General features: G+C 42.6%; 7 protein-coding genes across 7 annotated transcripts; 3 read left to right on the top strand and 4 right to left on the bottom strand.

The window, feature by feature from the left end:
* Positions 1 to 892: 892 nt before the first annotated feature.
* SS1G_02899 (predicted protein) lies at positions 893 to 1560 on the bottom strand (the record flags this gene model as incomplete). Its single annotated transcript, XM_001596627.1, has 3 exons — positions 893 to 898; positions 1170 to 1301; positions 1519 to 1560. 3 exons carry the CDS (start codon positions 1558 to 1560, stop codon positions 893 to 895), a joined length of 180 nt encoding a protein of 59 aa, XP_001596677.1.
* Positions 1561 to 4071: 2511 nt separating this feature from the next.
* SS1G_02900 (hypothetical protein) lies at positions 4072 to 4860 on the bottom strand (the record flags this gene model as incomplete). Its single annotated transcript, XM_001596628.1, has 1 exon — positions 4072 to 4860. The coding sequence occupies one exon, from the start codon at positions 4858 to 4860 to the stop codon at positions 4072 to 4074; it is 789 nt and encodes a 262-aa protein (XP_001596678.1).
* Positions 4861 to 6641: 1781 nt separating this feature from the next.
* Positions 6642 to 6734, top strand: SS1G_02901 (predicted protein; the record flags this gene model as incomplete). The annotated part of the gene is made up of 1 exon (XM_001596629.1): positions 6642 to 6734. One exon carries the CDS (start codon positions 6642 to 6644, stop codon positions 6732 to 6734), a length of 93 nt encoding a protein of 30 aa, XP_001596679.1.
* Positions 6735 to 8300: 1566 nt separating this feature from the next.
* Positions 8301 to 9978, bottom strand: SS1G_02902 (hypothetical protein; the record flags this gene model as incomplete). The annotated part of the gene is made up of 2 exons (XM_001596630.1): positions 8301 to 9684; positions 9734 to 9978. 2 exons carry the CDS (start codon positions 9976 to 9978, stop codon positions 8301 to 8303), a joined length of 1629 nt encoding a protein of 542 aa, XP_001596680.1.
* A 409-nt stretch (positions 9979 to 10387) lies between these two features.
* SS1G_02903 (hypothetical protein) lies at positions 10388 to 13393 on the top strand (the record flags this gene model as incomplete). The annotated part of the gene is made up of 1 exon (XM_001596631.1): positions 10388 to 13393. The coding sequence occupies one exon, from the start codon at positions 10388 to 10390 to the stop codon at positions 13391 to 13393; it is 3006 nt and encodes a 1001-aa protein (XP_001596681.1).
* A 1957-nt stretch (positions 13394 to 15350) lies between these two features.
* On the top strand, positions 15351 to 15964 carry SS1G_02904 (predicted protein; the record flags this gene model as incomplete). The annotated part of the gene is made up of 3 exons (XM_001596632.1): positions 15351 to 15629; positions 15686 to 15854; positions 15903 to 15964. 3 exons carry the CDS (start codon positions 15351 to 15353, stop codon positions 15962 to 15964), a joined length of 510 nt encoding a protein of 169 aa, XP_001596682.1.
* A 1158-nt stretch (positions 15965 to 17122) lies between these two features.
* Positions 17123 to 19474, bottom strand: SS1G_02905 (hypothetical protein; the record flags this gene model as incomplete). The annotated part of the gene is made up of 5 exons (XM_001596633.1): positions 17123 to 17355; positions 17600 to 17780; positions 17818 to 18549; positions 18736 to 19388; positions 19441 to 19474. The coding sequence occupies 5 exons, from the start codon at positions 19472 to 19474 to the stop codon at positions 17123 to 17125; spliced, it is 1833 nt and encodes a 610-aa protein (XP_001596683.1).
* Between the last annotated feature and the right edge of the window lie 180 nt (positions 19475 to 19654).

Below are 19654 nucleotides of genomic sequence, written 5' to 3' on the forward strand. Positions count from 1 at the left end.
GTTGAGATTTGCTGAGAGTACATAGGTGTGAGTCTGTTTGAGAATATGGAAGGAGAGAAGCTGTGAAGGATGGAAAACTATGAGAATGTGAATGAGAATGAGAATGAGAATAGGAAGTAATAAACAAACATATTTATATTACCCAACCTTTATTACTCCTAATGATTCTATAACTGGTAAGAAACTCAAGTATGTATAAGTCTTTATTATTCCTTGGATATTAAATCAGTAGTTTTCTTATAGTATTTGTTCTTTTATATATCATATATATATCAAATACATCCAACGTAGGAAAACACCCCAAGATTGAAATTGGAATTCAAATGTAATTTGATATAATATATCAATTCCTTTCTCGAATGGATGGATGGATGGATATATATATCAAGAAAATGAGTCAGTTTACTGTGGAAGTGATTGGAGGGAGAGTAAAGAGTAGAAATGAAGAAATGAAGGAATGGAGAAATGGAGAAAGTTTATGATGTAGATAGATTATGTAAGGTTTCTAGAAGATACAGATTGTGTTTTAACGTGGATGTGGATGTGGATGTGGATGTGGGTGTGGGTGTGAAGAAGGGAGGGTGTGTGGTGTTTGTATTGGAGGAAGGAAGAAAGATGAAGTATAACGTTGGAGTTTGGAGTTCTTGTGATTTGCTGTGGATGGTGTATGGATTTCATTCAATTGATTGAGTTTTTTTTTGGATAGGGTATCAGTAGGTGTTTTGAGGAGGTAGGATGAGGTTGGTTGGTTGGATGGATGTTCGGGGATATTTCTTTTCATTTTTGTGTCATGCAGCGGGGACATGCAGCGGGGGGAATTGAGAGATGTTGGACACACGGAGTAGCTTAGATAGAGATTGTTGATGAATGAGCAATTTTCAATATTGTATTTTTATGTCTATGGTGGTTAGTCTAGGGATTTTGAAGAGATCAATGATATGGTAGAGAGTAACAATAAGAATATGAGATGACCACTTGATCATAGCGCGATATCATATGAATGACAGCCAACTTTGCTACCATTATGCCCGACTCAAAGAACGAGGAGTCAAATAGGGTCTACCCTGGCTCTTCCCCGTCATGGAACCACTAGCAGCAGAGAATCAATTGACACATCAATCTGATTCAAGGAAGCTCGTATCTTGCAGACCTGAATGCCATAGACCTACTATGGTAGCATAATCTCCCCAAATTATCCGCGAAGTCGAGTGCATTCTCAACCGCAGCAGCGGCTCAAGCCCGTCTTCGCCCTTCCCCAACCCAAACCTGATCCCCATATCCCTCAATCCTCGAACAACAACCTATTCTTAATCCAAAAAAGTTAGTCCACATCCCAAAACTTTTGTTCCTTAAACCACCAAACCACATCACACCATTCCATAATGGAAAAGAAACTTCAGAACCCCACACTCAAAGCACCGTCAACGATCCCACACCGACCCCAAAAATCCGCTGCATATGACGATGCTACACGGATAATTGGCGTGAGTGTTTTTGTTAGGGATGTCAACCTCATACGGCTCTTCCTAAAGATAATTTTGAGGGTATTGATCTCATCATTGTAGTTTTTTTGTTTTGGTGGTGGTTGGTTGGTTGGTTGGGGATGGAAGGAGATGGAGAACTTACGATGGTTGGGAGGTAAATGATGTGTTGGTGAGAAGTGAGTTGAGATTTTCACTAGCTGGTTTGGTGTAGGAGATAGAATGCGAGGATTGAGCTGCTTGTTAGCGATGTATAAAGATATTGTAGTTGACGTTTAGAATTGTAACTCGACATATTGTCCGTAGGTAGAGACTATCGCGACCTGTCGGCCTTCAAGATTTCCCCTAACCATCACATTTCACCCATCTGACGACTATCGATTCAACATCCACATTTACTTTGTTCCCATTTTCACTTCTCAATTGAGTAAGTCTCAATCGACCGTATTGCTGGGCGAACAGAATGTGCTTCATCGTCCCTAAATTATGGTGATGATTGATGTGTGTGGTTCATCATTCCCGCAATCATAAGAAAAAAAAATTGTTTTAGCTCGCTCAAGCTTTCTGCGCTAGTTTCAGTGGTCTCTGATTACGTAATCACGCACACCCAACCAAAACCCTACGAGCAGTACTTCACGTGATGAAATGTTTTGTTGCATATCTGGAGAATGGGTGGAAAAGGTCCTATTTAGGTATTGTCTCTGCCTCCTACCTTAAACGTGACAACCACATGACCTCATTACCTACATCCTAGCATATCCTAAATTATTTTCCTCATCCCCGAGATAGCGATGCTTAAATCGAAAAGGTAATGCTTAATACCTAGGTCCATAGTAGATATGTAACGCCAGGGCGCAGATATATGATCTAGACTCAAAGCTCGTTTCAAAATTCATCTTTTTCGGTACTTCCCTTCTCTTCCCTTCCCTTCCCTCCCGCAACTAAAAATTGACAATATGATTGACATGGCATCTCGTCCAAACCGATGCTCATCCCATCCATCCTACTCTATCCTATCCCATCCTATCTTATACTTAACTTCTGTCTGGTTTCGTTTCATAGGTATCTACACAAGACATTGTTTCTTTTACTGACCTGGGCAGTCACTACTTACCTTATCTCATCCCATCTATTCCATACCGGTACTCCGTACTTATCCCATCATTCATATATATCACATCAATCAATCAATCATTCATCCACTCACACACAATGGACCACCCCCCTCCCCCTCTTTCCATTCCAATGATTCCACTCCACTCCCAACCCCCCGGAAATTTCAGTACCTCACCTCACCTCCCTCCCATCGCCATCGCCAAAATCACAGGAGACAAAAGTTATCACATCACATCACATCACATCATCTTGCTCAAACATTAAACATAAAACATCGAATATTAAACGTAAAACACCGAACACTGAACATCAAACATTACCTACGAAGATACTCAAGGATTACCTTACCGTCTGTATGGAATAAACAGTAAACATAAACCTCACCTCAAAATAAAATAAATCATGAGTCAGCAAATCACGAATCACAAATCAACCACCGTACTATTTATTAATTACAGGCTTTCGATATTTAACTTTTAGGTACCTACCTACCTACAGATCACCAGACCACTTATGGAGTATTTACAGCTCCATAAGTGCTTTCCTTCGCATTGCATGAAAAAAACCAAACTTAAGCTCCACAGCATACTCCATCCATACGGACATGCATACATACATGCATACTAGGAACTCCGCAGGTGCAGCCTGCAGGTAAGGGTGCAGTCCACAATAGCCGGAAACTTCGCATTTATTTGCTCGGAGTATACGGGAAGGAAGGTATGTATCTAATAGGTATTACTTTTAAAATCGCGCACTGTAGAATCGCAAGCATAGGAGGGAAAAATGACGAGATTTAGAATCTTTGGATAACTTGGTAAACATTGCTTTCTGTCTGTCTTTCTTTCTGTTTGTCTGCTTGTCTGTCTGTATGATCTTATCCTTTACTCAAGTAGATGCCTAGGTAATAGCAATTAAAATCCAGTCCAACCGACCGACCGATCCATTACATCGTTTCATATCCTCCACCTCCATCTCCATGAGACCTCATTTCCTCTCCCACCGAAATACACGAGTACTAATCCATCCAAGTACCGCCAGATCCAAATCCTAATCCAAATGAAAATCCAAATCCAAATCACGCAATGATATCCATTGATATCTTAAAGAGAGTATGGAGATGTAAAAATGACAATTAATGAAATAGGCACCAAAGAGAGAGTATGTGTAGGAGTCCGCCCTAAAAGAAAAAAACTCCGGGATATAGCCAATCCATGGATATCGACCGACCAAACAAACAAACAGACATCTTTCCCTCCCACCATACAAATGAAATTCCAGGCCGTAATAACTCCTCCACCGGGGTTTTCCATGACAGTTGAAAGAGACGTAAATGTAAAGATTATATGCAATAATCGTGAAAAGAGCGTAAAGAAAGGTTTCATCAAGTGACGAGTGGTAATAAAGTATGTACATTGAAAACAGTGTAAAGGGCAGGGAAAAGTTGTAGAATAATGAGAAACCGGTCTCGAATATTCTAGATCCATACCGGTCCTATGGTAGGGTTGACTTCGCCGAAAGCACTCATGAATAATCCTTGGATTTCGCTCATGTAGTCTTCGGCTCTGAATTTAAATAATCCTCTTGATATCAACTCTTGTTCTTCCTCATCGACAACGGCTAAGATTTCCTTGGTGATACCATATTCTTCAGCAATCTCGGTGACTTGAGCGAGTTCGTTGCCGAAAGGATGCGGCTCAGCAGCTGCCGCTTCTTCAACATTTGCCGAAAACATATGTATTGTCGATCTGGCTGTGGTAGCGCTTTTTGGTGACGACATTCTTGCGATAGAGTTTTTGCGCGAGATGATTTCGTGGTTCTTCTTAGTGTGTGAAGGGGCTCTTTGTGGGATGCCGGGTGCTTCATCACGAAATGCGATTTCAATCGACTTTTTGCCAAAGTTAAATGCCGAAAGATTATCTCCTGCTGGAGTTATTGGTGATCGAGATTCGATCGACAATGTGTCGGCCGAAGTTAAACTTGTCGAGCTAGTCATCCGTGAGGTATCTGAATCTTCTCCAGAATGAGTTGATGCGGTGCTGCTCGAAGCAATTCGTTTACTGGCATCTTTTGGGTAGAGATCTGGAGCATTGTATGACAACATATTGGTGGTAGAAAGAAGCTCAGTTGGTCCAGAAATTTGTGAGCGCTTAATAGTTCCATACGCAAACTTGGGAGCCATGGATCGTTGCGCAGTTGGTGAAGGAGGACCGACATCGAGCTGCTTCTTCGCCTTCCTCGTTGTAAATGCGCGTGCAAGAGACATTTTTGCTGATATGGAATCTGTTGTCCGGATAATAGGAATTAAGTACTTTTTTGCAAGTGATATGGTGGGGGTATTTGTTAGCCCCGGTAAGATACTCCGGATTTGATTTTCCGACGGGTAATCTTGAGTAGCGTGCAGGAGATCGATTGACCGAGATGGATACGTTGATCAGATGTATCCTGCAGATGAGCTTATGGTATATTTCTGGTTGGGCAAGAAATATTATTTGAAGCTCTAAAGTATAAAAGCTTTGAAAATGTGTGTCGCGCGATGATTATTTTTCTGTGGGAATGACCTGAGGTTTGAAGGAATTACTCAGTGACGCAAATCTAAGATCGAGGCGGGCCGATATTCAAAAAGTGACTCCTTGAGTTTACTTCTGATTTGTTGGATAGAAGTGAATATATGTACTGGAGAGTTGATTTGTCGCGATGTGTAATAACAATAAAATAGTGAATTGCTGCTCAACGCGTCTCTTTCTCAGTGTTCAAGAATGACTGTTTGGAAGTGGAAGGCTATTTTAATATCTCTGGGGCGTGTAAAAAGTTCGAAAGATTACTCAAAGGGAGGGATCGTGGGATATGTGGATATCCTGTTTGTCGATAATGAACGTGTCGAACAGCCTGTATCCAGCAATCAAGCAAACTTTGAAGGAATGTATAGTCCAACACTCTTTTCGTCACTGATATCTATCTTATCGATCCTGCGATGACTGAAATAATAAAGGGCTTTGGCGTTGTAAGATGTTGAGCAAAAGAAGAGAAGAGTAAAGGAAGGATTCGAAGGAGGTGGAAAGCCAAAGCCTACTTTGGTTAAACGGAGTTGTCAGAGGCAAAAAAAGGTAAAATGTAAAAATGGCGCCAAAAGGTGCTAATTCTTCCTTTTGATCTTTTGACCGAAGGCCAAAAGCAAAGACAAGCACTCCTCCAAGGTTATACTTAAGAGACGGGTTCGTTCACAAGGATTCTCTGCTCACTAGGATCATAACCAACATGCCGCTAAGGGGGAAGGGAAGTTAATAATTTTTTTGTATGCAGATGATTTAAACCGACTACAGCATAGTGAAAGAAAGCCCAAGCTTCCACAGGGCATAAATTAGTATTGATTGGACGATAATGGGAAAAGAAAGCACACAAAAAATGAAGAAAACATGATATACTATAATACTCCCGGTACGTACACTAGAGAATTATCCCCTACGAAAAAAAAAGTAATCATTCATCCAATTATATCAACTCAATCAAGTGAAGCGTGTTGGGCCGGAGTTATCGTTCTCCTCTCCTCATGATCAACAATTAACTCCCCCATCAGGTAAATAAGCCGATATCATTATCTGAGCGCTAATAAGTCATGAACAATTGTAAGCTTCATTCATTGTCAGCCCAGCACCTCAAAAGCTAACAATAGAGTTCGGTCCATCTCCTCTATTTCATGCATATACCAAACCCCATCACCGGACATTCATTCTACAATCACAGTCACAATCCAAAATCTACAAATGATGATAAATTCCGGTCTTCTAAACGCCCTGGTCGAGAAGGCGTAGCGCAGCCCGCGCAGCCCACGCAGCTCGCGTATGTATGTGGGTAGCTCAAGTGGACCAATCAGTATATCGACAGGGACACGTAATCTCTGATTTGACCATTTCAACCCATCTGATGTTTCACCGTTTCAGGTACATGATCCCTCGTGGAGAAAAAGGGTATGTTCGATTAATTGTCTGATTATCAGTCATTGGACATGTGTATGGATGAAGCATGAACATGGTGAACAAGGTAAGCATGGCCAATGCGAGAGCGGACGCGAAGAATGTGGATTGGATTGCCATGAACGTGCGTTTTATGTGTGCGAATCGCGAAAATGGGGATTTGTGAAAGGATTGGAAGCATGAAAATAGCTAGCGGTACCGGTTGAATGTGAATGAGAGTGAGAGTGAACTTCAATGAAAGTGGGACGTAGATGGGGTTAATGATTATACACAAGCCCTTGAATAACATATTATATTTATTACTCCTCTTACGCATTAAGAGATAAGATTAATTTTTCACTTCGCCGTCTATCAGTATCTCTCTAGCGGCACACTGCATTTATTTTGCATTTCCCAACTTGTCTACCTACCTATTTAATAAATGAGCCTATCTTCGAATTAACAAGCGACACACTACACACTGTACGTACCTAAGATTGTAACTTTAGAAGGAATGGGAAGAGGCAAAAAGGAAAAGGAAAAGGATCAATTATCTAGATCATCTGATACAATGACATACTCCGTAGACACATCGAATCCCCCATCTCATAATCCCGTAGCCTATTTCTAGCATACAAAAGCCTAGATGTACCAAAAAGCCTCGTCATCCATGTTACACTGCTGAGTGTAATTATAGCTATAGCTATAGTTTCCGCGTACGCAGGTAGGTATGTCATACTGTGCAGTAAGATAAGTAAAGCCTAACTAAGCCTGTATTCCGTGTTTCGCAAGCCCTAAATAATTAATCTGATGCCTAAGAACACCGCCAAATCTCTATTTCTATTTCTTTCCACTTACACTTCCATATCCATATCCATATCCATAACCATATCTATTCACTCATCCCCCCTACAACAAAGCTTTATATTCCATCATTCTAGCTAGGTAGCTCCGACAGTGCAACAACAAAACTAACATCAACTGACAGTTAAACGCCATTTTACATTACGCACCACACGTCGCGATTTGACACTGCGCAGTTCATCCCACATACCAAATCTTATTTCAATCGTCCATTCTAGATCTACATCCTAAACGGTTTCGAGGACTCTGACTCTGATTCTGACATTGATTCTGACACTGATTCTCCCCGGATCCGGCTTTTCCACCAAAACAAAAATCCCGTTACGTGAACATGTGCGCGGTTGCATCAGGCTGATCATCTTACTGTATTTTTCTTACTCTTTTGCTTATTCTTTTTTTTTTCCTCCTTCGGGACGGAGGTTTCGAGGTTTCGAGGTTACGGAATATGATATGATATGATATGCAATTCGTATCGTATGCTGTATTACAAACTACGTGTGCTTGTGCTGTACAAGCTATATCATTTCATCCATTCCATACAATTCATACAAATTCATCTACATAAAATCCGATATAATATTACATCTTCCGTTATGATATAGAAATCCATCGAAATGAGATGAGATGTAGCAGACCATGAAGAAATGCTTCATCTAAATTTGATTTCCCGGTTTTTGTTCGCTTCACATCGTTTATATCCATCCTTAGTCATTCCGGCGAGGTTTGATCTTCAAACAAAAATCTCCGTGTGAAACTTCGGATGGACTATGGGGAGGGATCTACATTTACCGTTTGAAATAGAATTGCGAGTGAAAAGATTGCCGGAATTAAATTATTCTGATTTGGTGTTTGGATTTCGCGTGGTCTTTACAGATAGACATGTGCTTATTTAATCATCCTCGTCCATAGACTCAACTTCACCTCCATCGCCTTCTTCAAGCTCTTCGTCATCATCTTCCGACTCGCTATCATTTTGTACTCCCACTAACCTTTCCTTTATTTCTCCTTCGATAGGGGCCACTCTATCCGCAAATGCGCGTCGCACACCGGGGTTGGTACTGCAGTCCCAAACTTGTACGAGTCCTTTACTGCCTGCTACAGCCAGTCTGAAACTAACCTCTTCGTCTGGTGCAAAGGTTGTTGAGAAAACCTTTCCAACATCCAAATCTCGTGATACTACCATTGTAGGTCCGGTGGGCTGTATGTTCCAGAGCTTAACTTGCTTATCTCCTGATCCGGTAGCCAAAAATCCAGGAATAGTAGGGTTTATATCGAAGGCAGAGACAGAATCGTCATGTGCTTGTAGCATCCATACTGGTTTAGTGGCAGTGGGGTTTGCTGGTGCTTTCCGGATATCGTGGAAGTGAATGACACCACTTTCAGTTGAGACATAGAAGTAATTTGGGTCGTGAGGGTCCCAGCGGACATTCTCAACGTCACTTTCTACTCCCCATCTGGGTGCTTTCGCATCTGGGGCTCTCATATCTGCAGCTACCACCGTTCTATCATAACTACCACTCAGCAGAACAGTGGATTCCTTTGGATGCCAGGCTAACGAGCATACTTTGTCTGTATGATGTGTGTACGACTTCGCGCATGTGGTAGTGTGTAAATCCCAAAGCTTAACTGTCTTATCTGCCGATGAAGAGGCTAGTAGGTTTCGGTGATGTCTATTGGCAGCTAATGAGAGAACTGCATCCACGTGAAATTTGTCATTGGCCTTTTTCGACTTCTTGTTCTTCTTCTTCTTCTTAGCTCCTTCATCTCCACCTTTGTTTTGTCCACCTTGCCCTAGAATAGCATTAGGATACATGCAATCGACTGTATCTAAATCCCAAATCTCAATATCCGGATCGAAAGTTCCAACGGCGACGAAATTCGCCCTCGAGTCCTTATCAACACTGGGTTTTCCGACAGGCAAGTCGAGCCATTCCAGACATAATGGTATTGCCGGTAACATTATATCGTGATGTACGTAGAGGTTATCAGCTTCATCTTCGTAAACATACACCTCAAGATGTGCAACCTCATCCTCTATCTTTGCCGCCAGTAGCATATTGTCTGTTGCCAATATTTGAAGTTCTTCCCTGTCCTCGTCTTCATCCTCAGCATTCCCTGCCATCGTAATATATGGATCCTCTTCATTCGATTCGTGGTATGCAAGAGACTTTACATTTCCAAACATACCCATGCCCTCACCACCTTCCTTGTCCTCTTCAACATCATCATCGTAATGATCCAAGTCGTATTCTTTTAAATCATCATCTTCCTCACTACGTTCAAAGTCAGCGAAATCCAGTATATTGAGAGGACCAAACGAACGCTTTTGACTTCACCCCTTTTGAAACGGCTTCATCATCTGAGCCTTCATCATCTACCATAGCATCTGGATCTGCGCCATTTTCTGCTGTGTTTTGCGCTTCCTCCAAATCCTCGTTCGCATCATCCAATTGCAACTTCGCGAGATCAGCAATCCGCTGAAATTCTTCCTCGTCAAAGTTGTATTTTGTTGGAAAAGGAGCTGCGAAGCCACGAGGGACCCAAGCTGTTGCTGTGATCATAGACATAGTGATTTAATATTACACCACAAATTGTACACAAATGGACTGGAGCGGGGATATAAAAAATAAATTGTTCCATTGATCAACTTTTTTTTATCTTAGCGTTATCTTGACTGTGATAATGCGGCCGCTCGATGCCGCTAGCGCCATCTACTATCTTCTCGGCCTTTAGCTTCAAGCTCTAAAACACGACAAGCCATGAATTAATTATCTTTTAAAATTCCCGAGGCAATTTTATTTGAGATCCTGATGACTTTGGGATTCCAAGTCGACAATAAACTATTATAGTTATTATACTCTTCTCTCTCGTCCAAATTAGCTGCGGGCATCAGAGACGTGCAGCAAAACTTTGGAGAAAGGTGTTGATTCAGTCCCGCTCAAAATAAACAAATAAATATCAACACCTCGACACAAAATGGGTCGCGAAGATGGAGAAGCTAGTCCCAAGCGGCGCCGGTTGGACTTTAATCCTTTAAAATCTGATGATCGTTTCACAGTACCTGGTCGACCTTCTCCTTCCCGCGGCAGTAGCAGACCTCCCTCGAAATTTCAAAGCCGATCAAGCAATGGCTCGGCGATGCCACGATACACTCCTTCGGCCCGGTCTGTCCCTAAGCAGAATGAATTTGATGGTCCAGAGCCACTTGTCGATGAGGAGGATTCGAAAGCTCTAGATAGAGATTGGTATGCGGGTGATGAGATGGGACACACCTTTGGAGATGATTCGCATAACCCATTCGGCTCCTATGACAATTCGTGGGCAGAACAGCAACGAGAAGCAGCTTTGGTCGAAAAGAAAACAGGAAAGCGCCAAAGCGCCCGCGCTCACCAAAAACAAAAAGATGTTGATGCATGGGAGACAAATCGGATGCTTACCTCTGGTGTTGCACAGCGAAGAGACTTTGGCGATGACTTTGAGGATGACGAAGAGGCTACTAGAGTGCATCTACTCGTACATGATCTGAAACCTCCGTTCTTAGATGGAAGAACGGTCTTCTCAAAACAATTGGAGCCTGTGCCTGCGGTGCGCGATTTTCAGAGCGATATGGCAGTATTTAGCAGGAAGGGAAGTAAAGTGGTAAAGGAGAGGCGACAGCAGAAAGAAAGACAAAAGCAGGCTCAAGAAGCAACTAATATGGCTGGTACGGCCCTTGGGAATCTTATGGGGATAAAAGAAGAAGAAGGCGATAGCGCGGCCCCAATGTTGGGCGAGGAAGAACCCCAAGGAAGTAGTAAATTTGCGCAACATATGAAGAAGAACGACGGCGCTAGCAACTTTAGTCAGAGCAAGTCTTTAAGAGAACAGAGGGAATATCTTCCCGCATTTGCCGTGCGAGAAGATCTTCTCAGGGTCATACGAGATAACCAGGTCGTAATCTGTGTTGGTGAGACTGGATCCGGTAAAACTACCCAACTCACTCAATTTCTCTACGAAGAGGGCTATGGAAATACGGGTCTGATAGGATGCACGCAACCCCGAAGAGTGGCGGCCATGTCCGTAGCGAAGCGTGTTAGTGAGGAGATGGAATGCAAATTAGGAGGCACTGTCGGTTATGCTATTCGATTTGAGGACTGTACGAGCAAGGAAACAGTGATAAAGTATATGACAGATGGTGTCTTGCTAAGAGAATCACTAAACGAGCCAGATTTGGATCGTTATTCCTGCGTTATCATGGATGAAGCTCACGAGCGGGCGCTCAATACAGATGTCCTTATGGGCTTATTCAAAAAGGTTCTTGCACGTCGTAGAGATCTCAAGCTGATAGTGACATCCGCAACGATGAACTCTAAAAGATTTTCAGATTTCTATGGCGGAGCTCCCGAATTTTTCATTCCCGGACGTACTTTCCCAGTCGATATTATGTATCACCGCTCACCCGTGGAAGACTATGTGGATCAGGCAGTTCAGCAAGTATTAGCTATTCATGTATCCCAGGGTGCAGGTGATATATTAGTGTTTATGACGGGACAAGAAGATATTGAATGTACTTGTGAGCTTATCCAGGAACGTCTCAATGCTCTCAACGATCCACCGAAGCTTAGCATTCTACCCATTTACAGTCAAATGCCTGCAGATTTGCAAGCCAAAATCTTCGACAGAGCTGCACCTGGTGTTAGAAAGGTCATCGTAGCGACAAACATCGCTGAAACTAGTTTGACTGTTGATGGTATTATGTATGTTGTGGATGCTGGATATTCGAAGTTAAAGGTATACAACCCGCGTATGGGAATGGATACTTTGCAAATTACGCCGATTTCACAAGCAAATGCATCTCAGCGTGCTGGTCGTGCGGGTCGTACCGGTCCAGGAAAAGCTTTTCATCTCTTTACTGAAGCTGCTTTCAAGGATGAACTTTATATTCAAACCATTCCCGAGATCCAACGTACAAACCTCAGCAATACTGTTCTATTGTTGAAGTCATTGGGAGTGAAAGACTTACTTGATTTTGATTTCATGGACCCTCCACCTCAGGATACTATCACAACCTCTTTATTCGACCTCTGGGCGCTCGGGGCACTTGACAACATTGGGGAACTGACGGATATAGGAAGGAAAATGACGGCCTTCCCTATGGACCCTTCCCTAGCCAAATTACTAATCACTTCTGAAGAATACGGCTGTAGCGAGGAAATGCTCACCATAGTTTCCATGCTCTCCGTCCCCAGTGTCTTTTATCGTCCAAAAGAACGTCAAGATGAATCAGACGCCGCACGCGAAAAGTTCTTTGTCCCCGAATCAGATCATCTGACTTATCTGCACGTCTATTCGCAATGGAAATCCAATGGGTATTCGGATGCTTGGTGTACACGTCATTTCCTCCATCCAAAATCCCTTCGTCGAGCAAAGGAGATTAGGGAACAGTTGTTAGATATCATGAAAATGCAGCGCATGAACATGGTCTCTTGCGGCACCGACTGGGACGTTATACGGAAATGCATATGTTCGGGTTACTACCACCAAGCAGCAAAAGTCAAAGGAATAGGAGAATATGTTAATTTACGCACTTCAGTCACAGTACAGTTACATCCTACATCGGCTCTTTATGGACTTGGATATCTACCTGATTATGTTGTTTATCACGAGTTAATTCTCACATCAAAAGAGTACATGTCGACTGTCACATCTGTGGATCCACATTGGTTGGCGGAATTAGGCGGTGTGTTCTTTAGTGTGAAAGAGAAGGGATATAGTGCGAAGGAGAAAAGGGTTACCGAAGTCGAATTCAATAGAAAGATGGAGATCGAGGCCAAGATGGCTGAAGATAAATTGAGAGAGGAAAAGCGAATAGAGGCAGAGAACAATAAGCTGGCGAGGAAACCGATGGCCATCACCGATGGAAGCGGTCCGGTAGTCAAAAAAGTCGCTGCAAAGGGTGCTGTGAGGAGGCCTGTGGCGAGAAGACCGGGAAGGGGGTTTTGAGGTAGCAAACAGGGCGTGTTTCATATAAATAGGCATATCTGGATATATACATCCTTAGAATAATTGAATGTATCAGCCCCTTGAGCATAATGATATCACACATAAAATTTGCGATGGGCATTTTCTTCCTCTCGTTTGGTTTTCTTCAGAAAGGAGAAGGCAGGATACGCGCGACTTCCTAGGATGCAACGCACTAGTGTGGAGAAATAACCACCCCACATCAAAATTAAACTCAACTGAAATATCGCTTTGCTACATCTTTGATCTGATCATAAACTTATTGGGATACCACTTTTAATGAGCATCCAGAATAAAGCAACGCACATGCATGCTGCTTAATACTCAAGTCAAATTTTAACATCCTGCTCTTTCTTCTCTGTGTCCCTTTGCAAAATTGGCATTAGATATCAACATAGGTATCTTATGGTATCGATGGTAAAACTTGGAATATTGAGAAGTAGTATTTTATATACGCTCTAAAGTTTCAAGCCACCTGGGTCTATTTTCTTATTTTCATTCTCTTGTACATCAGTTTGCCTGCCTCTGCACATAAGTTCGCATAGAGATGAACTTTTCCTGGAAGCTTTCCTCCTTATAGCATCAATGTGGTGCCTAAATATTTATGGTGCAAAACTTATTTTCAACACAAGTCGCTCCATTGAGACGCCTTCAAAGGTCAGCCTTCATTTAACGATATGTCTACCGAAACTTCAACTGTCCCAAGCTGCTCACAGTCTCACGTTATTAAATCTGCCATCTACTCCTCTGGGTGCAAAAACTCATTTGACTCTATTCTTTCCACCAACCGTTTCTATCTCCGCATCAAAGGTTACTTCTCCGGGCCTCATCCCCGATCAAGCAGTCAAAAGTGGAAATAATAGGGGAAGTACATGCGTCCATAAATATGTGCCGGAGAGGATCTAGAACCTGATTGTATATGCAAATATGATTGACAAGGCATATACTGTGTCTTGTATGCTGTGCAAACAAATCTTGATGATCATACAAGGTTCTCCAGCTTCCAATTTAGATCAAGTAAGTGTCGGCAATGGAGTCGGTCTTGGTATACTAGGGCTTGTGTAATAGGCTAAATTACTAACGTATCATTTTCGATTTTTTAAAATAAGTTTTTACCACGAGACTTCCTTTTTCATTTCAAGCATATGCAATTTATGATTGATATGATCAAATCAATTCTAATTCATATCAAAGTTTTGATATCTTATTGATACTAGTGAATCGGGAAAGTAGTCTTTCCATTCCGGAAATATGTAAGATCAATACACGAGTCACGACTCACATTGAGTCTTTGCCAAGTTGGAAGCCCTTCAGTCTTCGGATATTTGCAGAAATTTGACCGGATGATTGATTTTATATGGCAGCTCCTGTATCACGACATAATCCTTATCTGAAGTTGCCTCATACATTAAGGCGTGGTTCATCAGCATTAGTAACCATGTCTGACCCTTTTACCTTCTTGTAGGTACCGTGCCGCATCACACCTACCCCATGCATCTTACGCATCCTTTGCATATTGATAAACCTCAAACTCAACTGCTAATTTTGTTCCCGTAAATTTTGCTTGCATTCGTAATTGTTCGTCATTGGCAAGTCAGAACATTCTCCGTTATCCCGTCTGAGGCTGTGAAAGGTATGTGTCCGACTGGGATCCCTCTTGGAAGTATTATATCAGCTAATCGTTGCACGGGTGTCAGACGACGCCAACCTTCGGATTTCTCTTTGGTGAATTCAGCCCATGTGGCATCTTTATTAATTATGATTTAATAAATAATTCAATATATTCACTGTGTTCGCTGTATTCTTTGCTACGGCTGGGTCAACTCTCTCCGGTTTTACGTACCCGCAGGGCACGCTTAAATTTACACCACCTGCCCAAGTTCCATCTCGTTCCTCCACTTTATACTTCCATGATACAACAAATTCATAGATATCAAATATGTCGAAATTCTTCAGTTCCGTGCTTCTCATTTCCATCGTACTCTTCGTCGCCCACGCGGCTCCAGCAAGCGCCGCAGCAGGAGGCTTCTTAAGCCAAAGTCGCTGCGATGAATCTACCTTTCAATTTTACGACGTAATCGAACTAGGTCCTGCTCCTGAATACAAAATTACCGTTACACCCAATCTCTCAGGTCTCTGTCCCGGCTCGTCCGGCCAAATGACGAATTCCACCTTGAATTTGAATACATGCCTCGCAAACAATGATGCTCATCTCCTCGTACGTCTCTTCCTCCCTTTGAATTCGAACTCCCTAGACTGACATGAATGAACTAGTGGCAGAAGAAGTACACAAACTCTCCACTCCCCTCATTTCTTCTAACATATCTGCGTAGTGGCATGTTCCAAAGCTCCTGCGGCTGCACACTCCAAATGCCAAATCTCTGCTGCGGCTGCAGTAAATCAAACGGCGAGACAGTTGACAGCGGAATCTGCATCGATCTCAGTATGTTTCTTCCTTATAGCATTAGAATTTCCCTAACATGTGCACCAGATCAAGGAGTCGCAGCAGCAGCTGGAAAGTTGAATTGCAATACTCTTCCTAGCAACGGTTAAGCGTATGCAGATTATTTAGCGGAGAAAAGCTTCACGAGGTTCTTGCATAGCATTTGGGCTCATTGATTGAGTTTTGGAACTGGCGGGTTTGGGATTTCTTGGTTTCTCGGGGGTTTGGCGTGGGACTTGACTTTGACTGCGGGTTGGGAAATCTAGACAGACATAGCACGGCATAGTACAGTACACGTATTGAGATTACATTTTTGCGGAAATTATGAGGTTTCTTTTAGTACACGCTTTGGTAGTTGCTATTTGAATTTTCGTAATTTCTTATTTTATTTACTTCTTTCATTTGCGATACTTCTTGATGATGAAGGGGATGCAATGTGAGTTCTGTGGTTCATGATGTAATTCTATTGTGCTTTGAATCTTTGGTCTGATAATTGGTGTCTTACATCTGAAATGTGGATGGTTAGGCTACGCTCGTTCATATGTAATGTATAAGTTCACTTCCTCGGCTTGTTTCTTATTTGGTAAGATATATATGTACCTAGGTATAGAGAGAGGGGTATTCATTAATGCCGGGGATTGGCAATGAATTGGGTCCAGGTTGTGGGAGGGGTTATTACTATGTATTATTTATTGTATTTGGGGGGAAGAGTGATTGTAGTGATGTATAGTTCATATCTACTAGATATAGTTTATTATTGTAAATTATTTTAGGTAGGTGTATATATCTTTTATTTGTTCTAGCGCTAGAATACAAAGTTGGATTGTCGATCGTGGGGCTAGGTGTTAGCCACAATTTTGGATTTATATGTGTCACTATCTAGGTAATTTATATTCTTAGAGAGTTGTTAGTATGTTGGTAGTGTAGTGGGGAGATGAGCTTAGTTGTGATGTTAGGGATGTGATGGGTGCTAGGGATGTCATGGGTAATATCAAGATTGAATTGTGAGGGGTGAAGTTGTAGATAGCATGCTGGTATTGAAATGCATTCATCTTAAGATTACAATTCTGTTCTGGGACGTGATGGGTTCAAAGTCTCAAAAGACGGCAGCAAGCTTAGGTCAAAGGAACGGGGTGAAATCAAGGAAAAGCTATAGACGACCATGGTGATACGTAATTTGTAAGCATACACCCAGATACCCCGCGCATGTAATTCTATAAGCTCTTAGTTTTTCCAATGACTTATCGGACCCCTAGAATCATCTATTTCTACCGTCTATAGTCATTCTTAATTTTATAATCCTTATTCGGTCCCTCCACACTATATTCCTGTTTCCACTCTTCCACATTCACCCCCTTAAATCTAAACTCATATTCCACATCATACGTATCGGCAATACAAAGATGACTCGACTTAGCCCTCCATCCCACCTTCTTTTTCCCCTGCTCATCACCAGCCTCAGGAACCAAAATCTCCATCTCATGAAACAAATAATCTACTCCTAGATTATCATCAGTTTTTCACAAACCACAAACTAAAGCGTATCAGTATCCTCTCTATATCGATACACATATCCTCCTACTAGCTCTAAACGTCATTCCGGTAATCCGTCCACCGAAATCTCCGTTCTTCCGATATACAAATATTCGGAATCGAAGGAGGGAGCGGTAGGGAAACGGGGGAGGAATTTTGCGGTTCCCGTGAAAGTGCCTGAGGGAAAAGTGGAGAGAGAACTTTTGAGGGACCGCGAGAGCTTCCATGTTCCTTGGAGGGAACGGAATATGGCTTTGGAGACGAAGGCGCCGCGAGATGATGAATCGAATGTGGAGTTGACGATGGAGAGGGCAAGCGCGGCTTGTTCTTTTTGAGCATCGCTTGCTTGAGAATAGAGATAGCGGGATGGGAGGACAATCCCCGTGCGTGCTTCTGGATCGTTAGTAGGTTCTTGCCGTTGAATTCCTACAGCTGTAGCGAATGATTCCATTAAGTACACATAATCACCCATTGGAAACTGGGCAATGCGTGGATCGGTGCGCAGTTGAAGAAGTTTGTTGAGAGTATCGTCTGTTTCTAGGGTTTTTTGTGCTTGTGCGTCACCGGACCAGAGTTTCCCAAGGAATCGAGCTTGCATTTCCATTACGCCCCAATAGGGACTTCGGTAGAAACCGACGAAGCCGAGGGACGGGATCTTTGCGCTGATTGTAGAATGTACATTTAGAGCTAATGGGAATTCACTACTTGATTCGTCGAATGAGAGATGTTGGAGAATTTCTTTCGGTAAAAAATTGAGAGATGGTGACGCGTCAAAACCAATTGCCAAGATTACTGCGGCAACATCGTCAATGATTTGTTGTGCTCCATCATCCTCAATAATAATGGCATTTGGTAGGTTGGGATCTGCACTCGTTACTGTTCCTCGGATGGTCTTGATGTCTCCAGATCTGACAAACTCTACATAATTTTCGCTAGCTGTAAGTCGTGGTGGCTCAGAGCGAACGTCTCCTGCTATTGCTAGATGATCTGTACCGATTCCACTTTGATCAGTTCCAAGATAGTTGGTCATGAAATTGTTCGTCATTTTGGCTACTTCTGGCGATATGTGGCCGGACGAGTTTTTGAGAGGTCCGGCAGGCTTCCGTCCAATATTGTAAGTGACCAGATCGAGGGGTAAGAATGTTGGTGCTGGGTTTGGTATCTGTCAGAGGCCTTAGCACAAAATTCTAGTCCGTAAGTATCTATCAGGTACCTTTTCCTCGGAAGATGCACTATCAATCGTAGGATTATTTGGTAATGTGAGAGTCATCACCCAAAATGGTTGCTGAACCACATTGTATATCTTGTACTCATTTGCGTTTGGAATCGGACGTTCCGTTGAATTCACGGAGGAGGATACTTGCAAAGCGACTGCTGCTGCGGTTTCGATACCAGACATTTGACCCCCGACAATGACAATATTCTTGCCTTTGGGTGAAGAGAGTTTTCCATTGTCGGTCAACAAACTGTTGACATCACGAAGCTTTGAGCTGTGCCAGACTGGGGCTGGAAAGCCTGTAAGAATTTCAGGTATTTTAGGTTTTCCGAAAAACCCGGTAGCCACTATAACATGGTCAAATTCATAAACTTGTGGTGATTCAGTGAATTCGGCGGATTCGTAACGTTGAACATGCACATTCCATTTCTCCGTCGTGGCCGGATTAGTTTGCCAACCAGATGGTGGCTCGACCTTGCAAACTTTGACACCAGTCTTAATCGAGTATCCAGGGTACATTTTGACATAGTCCTCAAGATATATCCCAACCTGCCATGCTTTTGGACAAGCGAGGGATGAAGCAGGCCATGCCAAATCACTAAAACTGACGGTATGACGGCTTTGGTTCGTACACATATCTGGATTCACTAAACCATCGTCATCATGGGAGACGGGCCATAGTCCACCTATTCTATGCGACTGCTCAAAGACAGTTACGTCAAAAGTGCCTTTTGGATGATCGTGAGTGAGTGTTTTGGCTGCTATGAGTCCCGAGGGACCGCCGCCTAATCATTGCTGGTTAGCTATGTTAGTCTCAAAAGAGAAGAGTTCACCCACCAATCACACAAACAGTTTTCGTTCGTGTTGCCATCTTAAAAAGTGTATAGCTTGCCCGCATAGAAAGTTGAGAAACTCCAGGTTATCAAACTCGGTATTTCACGACTCAGAGATGACTCAACCGAGGAATGTGTCACCGGCTTGGTAATATTTTCGATCACGTATGCGTAGTCCCATGCATCATATCACTCTCCTTGTAACCACAACCGTTAGT

This window comes from Sclerotinia sclerotiorum, genomic scaffold (genome assembly GCF_000146945.2).
Source record: "Sclerotinia sclerotiorum 1980 UF-70 scaffold_3 genomic scaffold, whole genome shotgun sequence".
Classification (NCBI taxonomy): domain Eukaryota; kingdom Fungi; phylum Ascomycota; class Leotiomycetes; order Helotiales; family Sclerotiniaceae; genus Sclerotinia; species Sclerotinia sclerotiorum.